This window comes from Microtus oregoni, unplaced genomic scaffold (assembly GCF_018167655.1).
Source record: "Microtus oregoni isolate MIOR12 unplaced genomic scaffold, Mior012 000031F_ref0000149, whole genome shotgun sequence".
NCBI classification, from domain to species: domain Eukaryota; kingdom Metazoa; phylum Chordata; class Mammalia; order Rodentia; family Cricetidae; genus Microtus; species Microtus oregoni.
This window is the reverse complement of record NW_024543090.1, coordinates 23,512,432-23,531,228: the sequence shown is the minus strand read 5'-3', so window position 1 is coordinate 23,531,228 and position 18,797 is coordinate 23,512,432. Positions and strand designations below refer to the sequence as shown.

General features: G+C 46.3%; 1 protein-coding gene across 1 annotated transcript in view; it reads left to right on the top strand.

The window, feature by feature from the left end:
- The window catches only part of Spg11 (SPG11 vesicle trafficking associated, spatacsin), a 64,528-nt gene that overhangs the window by 25,601 nt on the left and 20,130 nt on the right, over nucleotides 1–18,797 (top strand). Inside the window, exons 13-23 of the mRNA XM_041678700.1 lie at nucleotides 310–437; nucleotides 814–989; nucleotides 1,605–1,815; nucleotides 5,527–5,730; nucleotides 8,102–8,208; nucleotides 10,007–10,152; nucleotides 11,346–11,507; nucleotides 13,016–13,082; nucleotides 13,548–13,713; nucleotides 17,999–18,204; nucleotides 18,554–18,662. Of these exons, the coding sequence (XP_041534634.1) occupies nucleotides 310–437; nucleotides 814–989; nucleotides 1,605–1,815; nucleotides 5,527–5,730; nucleotides 8,102–8,208; nucleotides 10,007–10,152; nucleotides 11,346–11,507; nucleotides 13,016–13,082; nucleotides 13,548–13,713; nucleotides 17,999–18,204; nucleotides 18,554–18,662 (1,682 nt within the window). The remainder of the gene's footprint in view (nucleotides 1–309; nucleotides 438–813; nucleotides 990–1,604; nucleotides 1,816–5,526; nucleotides 5,731–8,101; nucleotides 8,209–10,006; nucleotides 10,153–11,345; nucleotides 11,508–13,015; nucleotides 13,083–13,547; nucleotides 13,714–17,998; nucleotides 18,205–18,553; nucleotides 18,663–18,797) is intronic.

Sequence of the window (18,797 nt, the reverse complement as noted above, 5' to 3'; positions counted from 1 at the left end):
AATCAAATAATGGAAAGAAAAATTTTTAATGTGGAATACAATTTCCTCCTCTTCCCCTCACTCCTTTCTCCCTTTTCCCCTCCCTTCTCTCCCTCTCTCTTCCTCTTCTTCCCCCTCCCCCCACTCTTTCTTTGTGGTGCTGTGGACCAAACCCAGGGCCTGAGGCATGCCAAACAAGCACTCTACCAGCTACATTCTACCCCAGCATGCAGTTATTAAATGGCATTTAATCTCAAAACAAAATGGCTTTTGTTTTGTCAATGGTTTTGATTTTTGTGTGGTAATTGCTCTAATTGCTTTTTATCCAAGGTTGAAATTTTAAAAGGAAAAGAATGTTTTTCTGAAAAAGAAAGAAGAACTATAGACTTTGTTCATCAAGTTGAGAAGTTTTATTCAGGACATTTCCAAGAAAATGTTCAGATGCACTCCTTCCCCAGGTAGGCTCATTAGTCCCCTAGGTAACAATGGAGAAGGCTGTGGGTAGCGCGTTGTTTGTAATAATTGTGAGCAACTTTGCTTTTGTGAAAATAAGTAGTCATTTCTCAAGAAGGTAAAATTTGTATCTTAAAGAGGGGCATCAGCTAGGCAGGGCAGTGGTGACATATGACTTTAATTCCAGTTCTCAGAGGCAGAGAAAGGTGGATCAGTATGAGTTCAAGGCCAGCCTGGTCTACAGAGTGAGTTCCAGGACAGCCAGGGCTACACAGAGAAACCCTGTCTCGAAAAAACAAATACAAAAAAAAAAAAAAAATTAAAGTGTGTGTGTGTGTGTGTGTGTAAATAAATAAATAAATGAAATTTCACTGTTTTTAGTTATTGGATAAAGGAACAGGACTATTTGAAGCACAAATCTGTCTTGGATACATTCCTCAAATGTGATCGAATAGATGAGTTTAGTGAAAAGGACCATAGGATTGCACTGAATTGGGCTCGCTGGTGGGATCAGCAAACACAAGAATGCATCCTTTTCCCCAGGATAAGTCCAGAAGGTAAGTACAAAAGCCCCTGAAATGTGAGCATATTAAACGGGGAGTAAGTTAGACATTAATGTTTTAATATTTGGAAGTCTCTACTTGAGAATTCCTTTTGGCGGGGGAGGCTCACTTTCTTTAAAGTTCAGCCATGAGTTAAGACCTCTTGTTTACAAGGTTTTTGTAATGGATTTACACTGTGGTGGTGAAAAAGTCACGAGGTTCAGCGAGTGGATATTATCAAAGCAGTGTTATCACTCCAGCTTTGGAGTGACATCTCTCTGTCCAAACAGCCTCTGAGTTTCTTACATAAGCTGGGAATTAGTATCACACCGAGCTCTGGAGCGTAGCTAACTAGGTGAGCAGTGATAAAGTCTTAGCGTCAGATTCATGCCTCTGTTTTAGCTTGAGTCTCTGTGTGGCAGAGGAGGAGAAAGCGGGCAACTTTGGTGCCTGTTTCGTTCAGACTCTGCAGGGAGGAACCTTCCCTCTTCGCATCTGTAGTGTCGACTAGAAGATTAACAGAGAAGACTGTTACATTAGTAAAGGCCTGCGTACACCATGCTTTGACTACATAGTCAGTGACCACAGTTCACTGCGCTCTTAAAGGCTCTTGTCTTGTTCTTCATGTAGAATACAAAGCATATTCTCCGGACGCTCTCTGGAGATACCTCACGGCTCGCCATGACTGGTCAAGCATTAGCCTGTGGATTGAAGAATTTCAGACCCAGGAGACCGGGCCCCCTCAGCAGAACAAGTGGCCTCCTCTGAGCGTTGATGTCATTGATCAGAACACTTGCTGCAACAGTTACATGAGGAATAAGATTTTGGACAAGCTGGCCAGGTACTGTAACTGTGAGACGAAAGTCCAATGGGGAAAACAAAAGAAAGGAAAATTTTAAAAAATAATAATGATGGTGAGGGGCAGAATGCTTCCCTGGTGCCTGCAGGCTGTGTCCAGTGTGTATGTTCACAGGTGTGTGATTGCACAGGTGTGGTTCCCCCCTTTAAATCACCGCAGGTCAGTGCGGGGCTGCTTCATAACGTAGCATTTGAAGGGTGTGGTTTAATGTCATGGTGGTGAAGACATTCTCAAACTCCGGCTGCAGGTTCTCCCTACAACATTTTGTGCCTTGTGTTGTTTTGTTTGTTGTGAGACAGGGTCTTGTGAGGTAGCCCAGATTGGCCTGGAACTTGCTACTTAGTGATCTCTGATGCAGAATTGTCATTAGAACTCTAAGGAGCAAGTGGCAGGAGACAGAGTTAGAAACCCCAAGATGAGGTGTCCTGTGGCTGTATCCACTCTTCTTGCACAATAATACAAGATAATGTCACCACCTCTGCTGCATGGCCTTGACCTGCAGAGGACTGTGGGAGTAAGACACAGAGCCGAGCGGGCTGCAGAGGACTGTGGGAGTAAGACACAGAGCCGAGTGAGCTGCAGAGGACTGTGGGAGTAAGACACAGAGCCCAGGAGGGCTGCAGAGGACTGTGGGAGTAAGACACAGAGCCGAGCGGGCTGCAGAGGACTGTGGGAGTAAGACACAGAGCCCAGGAGGGCTACAGAGGACTGTGGGAGTAAGACACAGAGCCGAGCGGGCTGCAGAGGACTGTGGGAGTAAGACACAGAGCCGAGCGGGCTGCAGAGGACTGTGGGAGTAAGACACAGCCCAGCGGGCTGCAGAGGACTGTGGGAGTAAGACACACAGAGCTGAGTGGCGATTTTAGCTCATTTATAAAGATAACTGTGTTAGATCTAACCATGTGAACTTGCCGTTTGTGTGTGTCCAAAGTAGTTGACTGTCAGCTTTCACGTGGTTCAGTCTTATCTGTCTTCCTATGAGGAGAGCTAGGTGTGCACATCAGCATGTGTCTCCCACTGTCACTCGTGTTCCTTTCCACTCCTGCTGGGGATGTCCTGATGCTCTCCGCCCTCACAGCGTGAAGGTGCAGTCAGATCCAGGAAGTGGAGAGCATTGCCTAAACCTCTCATTTATGGAGTGGAGCCCTTGAGCATCTGATTTTCCGGCCTCTGTTCTCATTGTATTAATGTTCTTCTCATTTACTAAAAATGAGATATTGTATAATTTATATGATCAAAATATTTGCCTTAGCATTTGGTTGTTTAAAAAACTAACTTATCTGTTTTAATATGAATTGAAAAATTGATTTATGCTGAGCATGGCAACACATGTCTTCAATCCCAGCACTCTGGAGGCAGAGACAGGCAGATCTCTGAGTTTGAGCCCAGCCTGGTCTACATACTGACTTCGAAGACAGCAACAGCTATGTAGAAAGACCCAAAATGATAATAATAATTGATAATAATAAAGATCATAATACCTATTATGTAATTATATTAAAGAGGAAAAGCATACCATTCTCATTAGATTCAGAAAAATTAGCAATTTAAAAATAGATGCAAAATCCCTTACCCTAAAATATTGGTGTCTAAAAATAACCATTCTAGCCAACATTGTCCAAATGGTGAAAAAGTACAAGCATTGTCTTTAAATTTGGAACAAGAAGAGCCCACGGCCACATTGCATTACATTGTGGGCTCAGGAGCACTTCCAGCGGGTCTTGCTTTGGGTTGGAACAATCTGATTTTAAATGCATGTGTGGAAATGTGGGTCACAAACCTGTAGAAAGAAGTTGTCCTAAAGACAGCAAAGTTCACTCTAAACAGGGAAGACAGAGTGAGAGCAGAGAAGAGACTTGGACATGTGCGACCGGTTTATATGCGACAAGAGTGGTCCCCAGAGCATGGTGGTCTTCTCGCGAGCAGCACTGTGAGAAATGAGCAGACGTCTAGCAAACATTATGTCAGAACGCATAAGAGCCTGAAGGAGGAGGCTTGCTTCCCAAATGTCCCAGGCAGCAGAGAAGCAGTTACCTGATACCAGAACTGTCGGTCAGGATCCTCAGAGGGAGGTGTCGGGCAGCTTGCAGTCTCTACTGCAGAGCCAGGCTAACTCTGTCCCTTCTCCCTGACTCTTCGCTCCTGACTGGGCAAATCACAGCACACAGGTGAGCGTCCAGGACCACAGCAGGGAAAGAGCAGAGCTTAGGTCTGAGGAGAGAGGCCACTAGAACCAATTCTTGGATATTTCACTTAAAAGGAAGCACAAATGGCCACTAGTTTTCTGTCAACTTGACACAAGGTAGAGTCATCTGAGAGGAGGGAGCCTCACTTGAGAAATTCCCTCCGTAAGATCGACTATGGGCGAGCATGTAGGGCATATTCTCAACTAGTGATTGATGGGGGCAGACCCAGCCCGTTGTGGAGGAGGGGTCATTCTTGGGCAGTGGCCCTGGGTTCTATAAGAAAGTCGACTAAGCAAAGGAAGAGTCTGAGTGGGGGCCCAGTGTCAGTGGTGCAGCAGAGACCGGGGCCTCGAACCAGACCAGTGATTGTGATTCGCCTGCATGTAAAGCTGTATGGATAAAGGGGTTTACCGCGTGACTCACGGTGTCACACTGCAGCTTCCATGATGAAATTGTCCCTTTCCTTTTTTTTTTTTCTCTTAAAGTTTATATTGTTTTATTTTGGGGCAGGGAAGGAGATGGGTAGGATCGGGAGGCATGATGTGAAAGACATAAAGAATAAATAAAAAGAGAGTTAAAAAAAGAATGGGGGGGGGGCTGGAGAGATGGCTCGGTGGTTAAGAGCATTGCCTGCTCTTCCAAAGGTCCTGAGTTCAATTCCCGGCAACCACATGGTGGCTCACAACCATTTGTAATGAGGTCTGGTGCCCTCTTCTGGCCTGCAGACATACACACAGACAGAATATTGTATACATAATAAATAAATAAGAATTGGGCAGAGAATAATATACATTTTCAGTGCTTCATTCTTAGTGTAAAGTTCAAAGTAGACAAAATCGAACCATATATTATTGGGGTTGATTGTAGTTATAACCTGTGAATTAAAAGGTAGGAATTAGTTACCACAAAAGTCAGATAGGTTGCTGTAGGGCTTGCAGCAGGAAGGAATACAGCAGTAGCTTCCAAAGCACAATTGTCTATAATCAGGGTGCCAGTTATGTGGTATTTCTAGTTTCAAAATATCTAATTTTTAAAAATATTAGTTTATTTTTATTGCGTGTACATGAGTATTCTGCCTGTATGTGTGTCTGTGCACCACCTGTGTTCCTGGTGCTCATGAAGGCCAGAAGAGGGCATGAGATCCTCTGGAACTAGAGTTCCAGATGTTTGTGAGCCTCCATGTGGGTGCTGGAATCGAACCCGGGTCCTCCAGAAGAGTGGCCCGTGTTTTAACCACCAAGCCATCACTGTGGCCCTTATATAGTATTTCTTTTAACTCTGTGCGTGTGTTTCATGATCCTTTTGTATGGCAGTTTTGATGTATTTAGTAGTGAATTAATGAAAGGTGATATTTAAGTGCAGACCTCCATCCTTGTTTAGTAGTTGGTGTCTATTTAACCACTATGGCTTCTTAGCCACTTTTGTGGACACATGTTAACTTGAACCTTTCTCAGCCCTGTCCCACAGGAATGGGTTTAACGTCTCCTCTCTCAATCCTGCCCCACAGGAACGGGGTTTTTCTCGCATCTGAACTCGAAGACTTTGAACTCCTCCTCCTGAGACTCAGCCGGATTGGGGGCGTCATGCAGGACACCCTCCCCGTGCGAAGCTCCAGCCCCTTGGGAGGGTGGGACTTCCACGCCCACTTCATCCTCTACTGTGTGGAGCACAGCCTGCAGCACCTTCTCTACGTCTATCTTGACTACTACAGGTGAGCCCTGTGAGCCGGCTCCCGTGCCCATGTCCTCCTTCCATGGGTGGGTGAGTGGGGGCTTGAGGCAGGGTCTCAAGAGAAGCCTGAACTCTTGGCCTTCCTGTTGTGTTGCCTGAGTGGTGGGATTACAAATTTGCACCGTGTGCCTACATGAACTGCTGTGGTCTTGTTTTTAAGACAGGGTCTCACCATGTAGCCCTGAAACTCACTGTGTAGACCAAGTTGGCCACAGCATCACAGAGGCCTGCTTTTACCTCCTAAATTGTGGGGTCAAAGGCAGCAGCTGTCACATGTGGCTCCTGAACTGCTTTGAGAAAGCATTAAGTGTTGAGAAACTGATCCTTTGGAAGTAGTTTCTTCCACTTCCACACTTGGCACATCTGTGATCTCAGGATTATATTCAACTAAAGACATGTGTGTTTGTTGACATGAGTCTAGCATCTTATTAGCCTTTCAGATCACTTGAGATCAGAATGAAATGGTGTGTCTGGGACGTCAGTGAGTGGCAAAGCCCTTGTGTATCGTGTGCAAGGCCGTGGAGTCATTCACCAGCGCTGCATGGAAAAATGATAGAATGAAAAGCATGTTCGTTTTAAACGCTTAAAAGGAGAGACCTTAGCAGAAAGATAGACTGAACTAGCAATTCTTGGTTCTCTTCAGAGAATTCTAAAAAGAAACCTTAAATTTCATAGCCACTATAAAATGAGTTAATTTTAAAAGGTAGGTTTATATAGATAAATTTACATAAATCAGCATATGTTCATTTAAAACCAACTGTAGAATCCTGTCTGTGACCATTGCTAATTGTTATTGGATCAGTATTAGCACCATTAGATGTAGTCTTTGATATATATATATATATATATATATATATATATATATATATATACACATACATATATATATACATACATACATACACACACACACACACATATATATATATATACATATTCAGTGTGTGTGTGCATGTGGATGGGTGGGCACATATGCACATGTGGAGGCCAGATGTTGATACTGAGTGATGTCCTCAGTCATTGTCCACCTACTTTTTCAGGTACAATCGCTTATTGGACCTTAAACTTGCTGGTGGGGTAGACAGCCGGCCAATGGACGCTAGGCAATTCCCCATCTCTACCTCTCTAGAGCTGAGGCTTTGGATTGCTGAGTCACTTAGATTGTTGTGTGGGCACTGGAGATCTGAATTCAGATTCTTATTATTGTATAGCAGACACTGTCTCTCAGTCAAATGCAGAGGTTACCAATATGACTCGTCTCTCTAGCTAGCTTGCTCTGGGGAATCTCCTGTCTCTGTCTTCTGACGCTGTAATTATGTGGGTTTCTAGAAACCTGGACTCTGGTCCTTGTAGTAATAGGGGTGGCAGGGCTGCGTCCCCAGCACCCCAGCCGCCCGCACGGCTAGCTTTACCCGAAATAACAACACACAAACTGTATTCATTTAAACACTGCTTGGCCCTTTAGCTCTAGCCCTTACTGGCTAATTCTGATATCCCGATCAACCCATCTCTAATAATCTGTGAGCACCGGTCTTACTAGGAAGATTCTAGCCCACGTCCATCCTGGGTCGGAGCTTCATTGCCTGTGTCTGCCCAGGAGCCGGGAGCATGGCGTCTCTCTGAGGCGTCTGCTCCCGAGAGGAGAGCTGTGGAGTCTGAGCTCACTTCCTCTTCCTCCCAGAGTTCTGTTCTGTTTACTCCTCCCACCTATCTTCTAACCAATGAGGGCCAAGCAGTTTCTTTTTATTTAACCAATGACCTTCCTCCATCAGGTCCTCACTATGCTCGCATGGCAAGTGCTTTGACCACTGAGCCACCTCCTCAGCCCCATCCTTTGTATACTTGTATGTGTCTCCCTCTCTGTCTGTCTCTGTCTCTCTATCTCTCTCTCTCCTCGCGCACGTGTGTGTGTGTGTGTGTGTGTGTGCGTGTGCGTGTGTGTGTGTGTGTGCATGCGCATGTGTGTGCCTGTATTCATTATAGGGAAGGGAGGTGTTTGTTTTCTCACTCTGTAGCTCAGGATGGATTTGAACTTAGAGCAGTTCTCCTGCCTTAGCCTCCTGAGCATTGAGATTACAGGTGCTAGAGTTTATGTTCTTTTTTGTGGCCATGCAGGAATCCAGCCCAAGGTGTTCTACTTGCCAGGCAAGGGCCCTGCATCTGAACTACAGCTAACTTTCAGGGTTTTTGAGACAAGGTTTTGCTGTGTAGCCCAGGCTGGCCTGAAATGCTACCTTATACTCTACACCAAAATTGTTTTCTAATGCTAGCTCTCACCTGAGCAAATGTGCTCAGGACAGTCATGTCCCGTGTGATAATCCCACACATTGTTTGTTTGTCTTTAAATATAGACTTAGCCCTGGAAATTGTCCTTTTTTGGAAAAGAAAGAACTACATGAAGCTCATCCTTGGCTTGAATTTTTGGTTCAGTGTCGGCAAGTTTCCAGTAACTTAACAGGTATTACGTTCAGTATTAAATACACAAGTCTTCTCTAGGTAAACTGTGAGTCTACTGAATGGCATTTAACTTACAAACCTTTAAGTTAATCCTTTGACTGTAGTCAAATGTCTGACTGTGATCCAGGCTCACATTTTACTAATGAAATAGAAAACTAAAAAACATGGTTTTTGCCCGCCAAGAAAAGTCAGAATTGGAGCCGAGAGCTTACGCAGTTAAACTCCCATCACGTCTGCCTTGTGTTCCGCTCTGCCGCTCTGTCATGCCACCCGCAGCACAGGCTCAGTTCCTGCTTTGGTAGATTGACACCCTTTCTCACAAAGAATTGGTGTGCCTTCTAGAAACCTGCTAGGAGTCTTTCCCTCCTCCCCTCCCTCCCTTCCCTCCCTCCCTCCCTTCTATTCTTTTACAGTGCTAGGGCCTCTGGCACGCTAAGTCCCTATGCCCCAGGCATGTCTGTGGAGGTCAGAAGACAACTTTGTGGAGTCAGGTTCTCTCCTTCCACCCTTAGGCAGGTTCTAGGAACCTATAAATCTTGCAGTCTGGAGCTCCAAATGAAAGGGAAAAAAACTCATGTATGTGTGGGATTGTTGTGTCCTTGGAAGGGAGCTGCTGAAACAACTGGTGGGGTTATGACTGGACAAGAAAAAAAATCCCCTTTACCGCCAAGAATTCTAGCTAGTAATGTTCTTTCCAAATTCTGGGGAAAGATACCGGGTAAGCAACTATACATCAAGCAATGTCAACAACCAGTCTTTTATGCAGTGTCCAGTTTTGTTGGGGTTACAGGTGGCAGTGTACACCCTTTAATCCTTACACCACGCGGGAGGCAGAGGCCAGCAGATCTCTGTGAGTTCAAGGCGAGCTTGGTCTACGTGTGAGTTCTAGGCCATAGGGCTATATAGTGAGGCCCTGTTTCAAATAAACAAACAAAGGAAGCCACCTACAACTTCCCCAAGGTCAAACCTGCATAGACCCAGCCTGGGGCTTATGGGAAGATGACTGCCCACAAGTGGCCATCGGTAACATTTCCAGTTTCTTTCTGCTTTCTTTCATGACTGCTCTTACGTTCTCCATCTGGTTCCCGTGGCGCCTGCCCCGTGCAGAAGCATAGGAAACGTCTGTGCTTTGTAACTGCCTTTGTGTAATGAGACAGCGCTCATGTTAATGTTGGCGTAAGATTTCTCTTTGACAAATAGTCCCTCCACTAACTTACCAGTCTCTATTTTTTTGATGAATTTGTCATTACATTTTTTCCCGATTGTAAATAATTGTCTTGAATATATCTTAACGTAGAACCGTCGCTTATGTTTCAAATGAGCTCTGTAGCACACGCAGGCCTCTGCACATAGAATTACCGAGTCGCAGGCTGTTGGCTGAAAGGGTTACTGTCAGGCCAGTTGCCGTCAGTGAGGTCGGGCCTTTGCCTGGCACAGCCTATTCGTGATGATCAACAAACAGTCACCCCGGAGCACCGCTGATGCGGTTTACCTGAGGCCTCCGAGTCCCTTGCTGCGGGGGGGGGGGGGGGGGGCTGTGTGTAGGCATGTCTGCTGCTTTCTTTGTCCAGAGGGCATTACTACTTTAGAATGTCACACGTTGAAGTTTGACTCTGCTACCTTTACATTTTCTTTGACAGTTTTATTTTTATGAAGATGAATCTTTTGAGTTTGACACACACACTTGTCTTTTCATTGTTTTTAAACTTAGGAAGTTGTTCTTACTGTGGACAGAGTTAAAAATATCTTTCTCAGAATTCTATCTCTCTCAATTTGGTAATTATCCCTTTTATTTTCAGATCCCAAACTGATCTTCCAGGCCAGCCTTGCAAATGCTCAAATTTTGATTCCCACCAATCAGGCCAGTGTGAGCAGTATGCTCTTGGAAGGACACACCCTCCTGGCCCTCGCTACTACCATGTATGCTCCTGGGGGTGTCAGCCAGGTACGGGAGACACTCAGACTTACTATGGTGAAATCGGGTTGATTTGAAACTTGGCATAGACAACCGGGATTGTCTAAACCTTAGCTGGTGCTAAGAATGCTTCCAAGTGTCCTCATAGGTGGGTGAGCACAAAACGGGTGAGTTCATGGTCCTGTGTCCTGAGCTGAAACAGAATTCAGGCATGGACAGAGATTCTTTGTCCCTTTGGTGTGTTTTCTATAACGCCAGGACAGAATCACGATCAGGTTACTTCTGCAAGTCAATGTATTTTAGGTCTGTGGCTTGTGATGTGTCTGTGCGTTTACCCTTTTGAAAGGTTTATTTGAAAGCATAATTTTTAGCTTTCCCTATAAACTCCTCTGGGGGACATGTGGATGTGCTCCTGTGCTCTTTGATCACACAGTGTGACGGGGCAGAGGGCGAGAATGCTGCTAGACAACCCCTCTCCAGTAGTTTCTTCCCGGTGGCAGTTACCCTTAGATTGCTGCTGTGCTTGAATGGCTAAGCTACTCGCACCCACTTTTAGCCACCAGTCAGAGGGTACAGGTCAAGAAAGGACTGTGGAGTCATCTGCTTGATGGTATTTATTTATTTATTTGTTTTTATTTTTGGTTTTTTGACACAGGGTCTTACTTACTATGTAGCTCTGGCTGCCCTGGAACTCAACTGTGTAGCCCAGGCCTCTGCCTCCCAAGTGCTGGGGTTAAAGGTGTGCCCTGTTATTGCCCAGCTCTTTTATTTGTGAGCAGGCTCACTCTCTAGGCCAAGTAAACCTGTAATCCCCTGTGTGACCCAGGCTAGTCTTGGATTCTGAGTGATTTTTCTGCCTCAGCCTCCCAAATGCTGGACGATATGCAGGCACCACCATGTCCAGCAGTAATAGTTGTGAGATCTTTTAAGATATTAATGAATGTTAAATAGAAATATTATAAACACTGGAGTAGGGATGACTTTTTCCCCAAACAACATATGGTTTGAGAGCAGTAGATCTAGCTGTCCTCCTAATCTTGCAGCAAATGGAGGCTGGATGTTAAACATCTAGTCCAGGGTCATGCAGCCGTGCGGCCCGAGAACCGATGCCCGCAGTGCCAGTGCTGTTTCCCTTCGAGCCATCTCCTATAGTGACTGGTTTTCACATCTTAAAATATACATGCTAAACATCACTCCCATCTGTAATGTGTCTTCTTGCTTAGGTCATTCAGAACGAAGAAAATGAGAACTGTTTGAAGAAGGTGGACCCCCAGCTCCTGAAGGTGGCTTTGACACCTTACCCAAAGCTGAAAGCCGCCCTCTTCCCACAGGGCGCCGCTCCCAGTGTCCTGCCCTCTGATGTCACACTCTACCACCTCCTTCAGGTACTGTGTTTAGGGAGCTGGTTCTTGGATGTGTCAGTCAGGTCTTTGCCAGGAAACAGAAAACCCTACCTCCTGTAGACACTCAGGGTAAGGAATCGTGGCAAAGAAGGATAAAGCTGAGCCTACACCCAGAAGAATGGCATGGAAACATATCATTTTGCTTCTGTTTCAAAGGATGTACAGACCCTCTGAGACCTACTCAGGCTGTGGAGAAGCATCTTTTGCCCATATCTCAGTTCAACAGGCTTTCTTCTTTACATATATGCTTATAGTATCTTCAGTCCAGCCTAAGTTCTGTTGTTCTTTAGAGATGTGAAATCTGCCCTACTCAGATGTGAGGAATTCTTGCGGTGGACTAACGCTACTTGGAAGTGTGGTTCACAAATATGCCAGAACTGTCTGTTTCTGGAATACCCTGAGGTTAGCAGCTTGTGCTAGAGTACAAGCCCATCATGCCACTTGGTATGCCCTCGAGATCAGTTTTCTGTAGTTTCCCGAAGAATGGGGCTGGATGATGGCTCAGCGGTTAAAGCACTGGATGCTCTTCCAGAGGACCTGGGTTTGATTCCCAGCACCCACATGGCCACTCACAACCATCTGTAACTCTAATTCTGGGAATCCGATTGCCCCCTGCTGGCCTCCACAGGTACTAGGCACACATACATGCTGGCAAAACACTCATATACAGAAATCCTTAGAAGAATTTCCTGAAGGCAGCCTCGTGCTGGCTGCACATTCTGGTGCAGGCATGTCTGCCATGGTTGCAGCACTTTGTGTAGCATTGGTGTAAACCAGACGCTTCAGTGACACAGTGCTTTGTCCAGATTTGGTTCAATGTAGTGATCCTCCTGTCTCAGTGTCTCGAGTACTAGGATCAAAGGTGTACAGAGTTCCAGCATTTGAATCAGCTTCTAAAACAAATCATGTTATTCTTTGTTCTCTTCTTGACGTACATAATTTTGTTTTGTTTTGAAACAAGATCTCATGCAGCGCTCAAACCCACTATGTAATCTAGGATGGCCTTCGGCTCCTGATCCTCCCTCTCCTACCACCCAGGACCTGGGCCAGCAGGTGCACCACACCTGGCTATTCATTTGTTTATTTAAAGCTGCATCTTACTGTGCTGCTCAAGTGACCCGCTTGCCTCAGCCCCCCCCCCCCAATGCTAGGACTGCGGTCTCATGCCACTGTGCTCTCTGTATGTGTGCACTTTTCTGTTCCTGTGCTCTCCATGCGTGTGCAGGTGCACACGTGTGCCCGTGCATGTAGAGATCAAAGGCCACCCTTGGGTGTTGGTCCTTAGGGGCTGTCTCGTGCTCTCTTCTGTAATGAATTTTATGTTCAGAGAGATAGCGTTAAGCTGTGTTCAGTTCTAGGGATCAAAGTCAGAGGCCCACATGTGCTGGCAAAGGTTCTACCAGAGTCCTCTGGAGGGCTTTCTGTCGTTTTGCTTATTTGTTTTAGGGTCAATAAGCTTTTGAGTCTGATTAACTTTTCCTCTTTCTCAGTCTTTGCCGCCCTTTGATCCTAGCAGATTGTTCGGCTGGCAGTCTGCCAACACACTGGCAATAGGAGGTAAGACGTGGGACTTCTTACTCTGGGAGCACATAGCCCTCATATGGGTTGGTCTGGAACTTGCTGTATAGTCCAGACTGACCTTAGATATCTGATCCTCCTGCCTCTACCTCCCTAATGCTGGGTTTCTTGTGTTTGCCACCACATCTGATGGAGTGGTTCTGGGGATCAAATCCAGTCCTTATGCATGTGAGGCAAGCTCTCTACCAACCAAGCTGCAGCCTCAGCTCAGAGAGCAAGGTGCTTGCCACTCTCCCTTCACCATGTGCCAGGCTCACACACACTGCTGTCCGGGGTAGGATGCAAGAATCTTTGAGTTCTGTGCCATTTTAGGAACTCAGCTTCTGCTTCTCTTGAGTTTGGGGTTAATGTTTAATATCATGTATCATGCCTCTGTCTCCATGCTTGTGATGTTAAATTCATACTATCTGTCGTAAGGGTTGATACACTTTGCTTTCTCCCCAGATACAGCCAGCCATCTCCCACATTTTTCCAGCCCTGACCTGGTGAGTAAATACGCCATAGTGGAGCGTCTAAATTATGCGTATTATTTACATCATGGACGCCCATCGTTTGCCTTTGGCACTTTCCTGGTCCAGGAGTTGATCAAGAGTAAGACTCCCAAACAACTGTAAGTGTTGAGAGCTTCATTTCCGCTGTAGAAAAGCATATGTGTGTTTACTGTGCATTTTAAAGAGTAATGAGACTGATCATTACCTGCACTGTGATTGTTTGCCTTAGTTTTGTTTTAAATGTTTGTATTCTTGGAAAATTTCATAGAATGCATTTTGACCGTATTCATCCCCTTATATCCCAGGTGTCCCCACCTCCCTACTTACCCAACTTCATACTCTGTGTGTTCCCCTGTCCCCTCTGTCCCCTTGAGCCCACTTTGTGTGAACTGAGCACAGCTGAGCCTGAGGCCTGCTTTGCAGATGGTCAGTGCACTAGGTGTCACTCCGCTAAGGAAGACGGGCTCTCCCTCCCCTCCCCCAGCACAATCACATGCTAGCAGCTCCTCAGCTATCATGGGACTCTGCCCACCTCCCCTGCTCCGAGCTGGGATTCTGTCTGGCTTGAGCTTATGTGGTCTTGGCACGCTGTCACAGTCTGTGAGTTCACATGTCCTCCCGCCCTGCTCTGTCTGGAGAGCACGGTTTTCTTGACATCATCCACCACCTCTGGCTCCTTTCCACATAGATCCCTGAACCTTGAGGAAAGGGGACTGAGCACTCTGGCGTCCCTTATCCTGTGCAAATGAATCAGCTGGGAGTCTGTGGTCATCACCACCAACTGCAAAGAGAAGTTTCTCTGACGAGGGCTGAGCTCAAGTTCAGGTTTAGACTCTGTCAGACTCCAAGCAGTCCCAGGTCACCGAGGTGACTAGGGACAACAGTGACTTTGTTTTTCCATTGTGCCTTTCTTTTGCATTTCGAGTTTTTGGCTTTATTGTACATAATATTTGCTAATGGAAAAAGTAAAACAATAACTCTGAAGAGAGACCTGTTTTAAAGTCACATGACAGCTGCTCAGGCACCAGCAGCTGCAGCAGAGGGATTCTGTACAAGGTGCATTTTGTATGCATGAGCTGTCTTCTGTGTTCTTCTTCATACAGAGTTGGGGGAACTTTCTGATATAATTGACAGCAGGATTTTTTTTTTTTTGTGATTAACACAGGGATGCATTTTAAGCGTTGTTTTAGTAGCAGGTTTTCCTGGTGATGTAGTTCAGTAGTTCAGGAAGGAGGGAGTGAAAGACAGGAGGCCGGACTCCAACTCTTCATATTAAAGGGTCGGCAATGTCTTGCACATCTTGCTAGAAAACTTTCTACGTATATAAAATGTACATCTGAGACCTCTAAAATGTGCCTTGGAGCTTGACTTGATGGTTAAGAGCACTGGCCACTCTTCCAGGGGACCTGTGACTCCGGTTCCAGAGGATCTGATGCCCTTTTTTTCTCTCCATGGACACTGAGCACACATGATGCACAGACACTTGTACATATAAAGTAGAAATAAATCTTAAAAGACAGGCAGTGTTGATGTTCTGGGCACCTCATGCTCATACCCGTAGCATGCTCAGAGCACAGGTCAGCGCTTTTGAAAATTCTTGGTGGCTGCTGGGTGAAGGTAGAAGCCACAGTGCTGAAGAGTTTGAATAGGGGCTCCAAGAGAATCTGGGGTCAACAATACAGCTCCACAGGTGAGGAGCCCGACAAGCTGAACCCTAGGACCTGTATGGCAGAGGAAGAGGGCTAGCTCCTGCAGTCCTCTGGCCTTCACACCACGCCCTGTGCATGCCTGTTCCTCCGCCCTCCGCCTGTGTGACCACATAAGCTGACCTGGGGCTCCTGGTACCACAGCAGCCCACAGGCAGATTAACCAGCTGACTCGGGCCTGTATTCTAGTTGTGCTCAGCCATTCTGTGGAAACAGCTTCGGAAAGCAGTTACCTTTCTAGAAGAGTCAAGTATTGATTTGGGCCACATCTGACGCAAACCAGTAACGCTGCTCCATCTGTCAAGTCACAGCTGGCAGCATTATGGGCCGCACTGGCTCAAGGGGAGCAGGATATTTTGTTTACCCTGAGAGCAGTGGTTTTCAACCTGTGTGTTAAAACCCCATTAACAAACCTCTGTCTCCAAAAATATTTACATTAAGATTCACAACAGTAGCAAAATTATAGTTATAAAGTAAAATAATTTTATGGTTGGGGTCACCACAACATGAGGAACTGGATTAAGAGGTCCTAGCATTAGGAAGACTGAGCACCACACTGCTCTAGAGCATGTTGCTGACTGGCTAAATCCAGTTTGACCAGTGCAACTGGGTGTCGTGGAGCATTTTGTTGTTTAAACTCTCATTGATAGAAACAGGGCCGTGTTTCCTGTGACCGCGTGGCAGTGTGCTGAGCACTGACGTCTTTTCAAGATCCGTTTTTGCAGAGACATCTTGGCAAGGATGGGGTATTGTTTTGTGCTTCTGAGATTGCGTTCTGCATTGGTCATGGGAGCACAGCCGCTGTTAACAGCGCATCTCTGTGCCTTGTATGGAGGAGTCTTAGGGCTTTGAACTCTGAATCGGCCCGACAAGCTGCCGCAGTACGACTCACGCTGGTCCCGTGGACTGGGGACATATTTTGTGAAACAGTTGGCACTGTAGTGACAGCTTTGAGTGTTTGTGCTGACGCAGACGAGAAGTGCTGTGTCCCTCATCTTTTCCTGCGGCCTCTTCTCTAAAAGATGATGCTTCTGGTGGCTTCTTATCAGTTAGGAACCAGCCACAAAACTAGCTATCATATTCTTACCAATAGCCCACTTACAGCAGAGAAGAACTAAGACCTACTGCAGAATACAAGGGATTAGGAGAGGAAACTATTTTCAGTGGGTACACTAACGCAGGTCTGGAGAAACAAAAACGCCTTGCTGCGAATTCTCTTATAAAACTTTTGCTGGAACTCAGAAATATAAGCAGTGTGCAGTCTTCCTTCTTGCAGAGGGGACAGGGCAGCTGGCTAGTTACAGTGTTACCTCTATCCGGATGGCACTGGTCCCGCTGGCACCTTGTTGGCTCTCCGTTTCTCCCCAGAGAAAGCAACTTTTCTGAAGAAAAATAAAAAATCCCACAACCTTGGCGTTGCCGTTGGCAATGTGTAGTGAGTATATTTCACACTTACTAAATTTTTCCAATCAGGCCAGGCAGTGGGGTGCACACCGCTAGTCCCAGCACTCGGGAGGCAGAGGCAGGCAGATCTCTGAGTTGGAGACCAGCCTGGTCTACAGAGCAAGTTCCAGGACAGCCAGGGCTGTTGCACAGAGAAACCTTGTCTCTAAAACAAAAAACAAAAACAAAAAATTCCCAATTAAAAAAATAGGGTTATAGTACCCAAAATAAGGTAACCTAGAACCCAGATGAGCAAAAGGGGAAGGGAGAGAACAAGTCATCAAATACAAGGCTCTCTGCCTGTCATTGACATCGTTTCATTTCCTTGTCCTAGTGAGAAGCAGATGGGTTTTTTATTTTCTTTCTTTCCTTCTTTTTTTTTTTTTTCCAAGATAGGGTATGTCAGTGTAGCCCTGACTGTCCTGGAATTCACACTGTAGATCAGGCTGGCCTCAAACTCAGAGGACAAACTCCACTTGCCTTTGTCTCCTGAGTGCTGGCATTAAAGGTATGTACCACCACTGCCTGGTGAGAAGCAGTTTTTAAAAAGCGCATGTGTTCTGTTTGTATGTCTGTGTCTGTGTGTACACCAAGATACCCACAGAAATCAAAAATAAGTTTTTGTTTTAAGATTCTATTTTTATGGGCAGTGGTGACACATGCCTTTAATCCCAGCACTCGGGAGGCAGAGGCAAATAGATCTCTGAGTTTGAGGCCAGCCTGGTCTACAAGAGCTAGTTTCAGGACAGCCAGGGCTGTTACTGAGAGAAACCCTGTCTCAAAAAACAAACAAAACAAAAAATTCTAAGTTATGTGTCTGTAGTAGGGAGGGGTTATACACGTGCAGGTGGGAATCCAGGAGAGGATACCAGGTCCCCTGCAGTTGGCGTGACAGGTAGCTGTGAGCCGCCTGGCATGGGTGTGGGAGCCTGACTTGGGTCATCGACAATAATGTAAGCGCTTGTAACTACTGGGCCATCTCTCTAGCCTAGCGGACAATGTCTGTGAGCTGGTTCCCTGCGCCATGTGAGTCTGGGGAACCAAACCCAAGCTGTCAGGCTGAGTACCAAGTATCTTTACCCACTGAGCCGTCTTCCTGCCCCCCCCCCCCTCATCTGACTGTTCTGTGAGTTCTGAGGTGTGAACTCAGGTCCTCACACTTTTGTACAGCAGGATCTTAAACCACTGAGCTAGGGCTCCAGCCAGTGTGAAAATGATGTTTCTGACTGATGTAATGTTGATCTTTGTTTTTCAGGATCCAGCAAGTGGGCAAGGAGGCCTACACCTTAGGGCTCACTTCCTCCCACAGCCCTTCGGTAGCGGCTGCCTGTGTGTGCTTCTTAGAGTTGCTTGGTCTTAGCAGCCTCAAGCTCAGAGTTGACATGAAAATGGTGAATGTGATTCTGGGCTACAAGTGCAGAAATGAAGACGTTCACCCCAGTTCTGTCAGAGAGTCTCTAGGTACAGCGCCTTTGTTCCGTTTTGCCCAAAGGACACGTGGGCAAGGGTGGAGACAGTACTTACCCCCTTTCTTGCACAGTTCGTATTATTTATTTCACTTTCTTAGATGTCATTTTAATGGGGTTTAAATGACCCTGAGCCTCATTACTTGAACAGAAATGCCCAGGTCCTGACTTTTTCTATTGAACGCGTGCCCGGACCCTTGATGACTTTGATCTCATTGAGCCTTTTCTTTGGTTTTTGGCTTTTTGGAGATAGGGCCCCACTGTGCTCTCTCTTGCTCAGGCTGACCCGAGCAGGGCTGTGCCACTGGGCCCACTTGGGTCTTTCTCGCCTGTGTTTTTCACAGCTGAGAAGCTGACTAAGCTTGCTGACGGTGACAAGGCCACCACCAGAGAGCTGCTCGTTCTTTTGGAAGAAGGCGTGTGGAACAGCGTTGGGCAGCAGGGTTTCAGCAGGTTTGTGAGCTGCAGCCTCGGGCTGTTCTAGTCAACCTGACCGTGGCAGCCTGTGTTCGGCTGATCTTCCAGTGTCGTGCTGTTTCCTCAAAATCCCGGGCTTCCTCAGCCAGCAGAAAGCAGACAAAGAGTTGC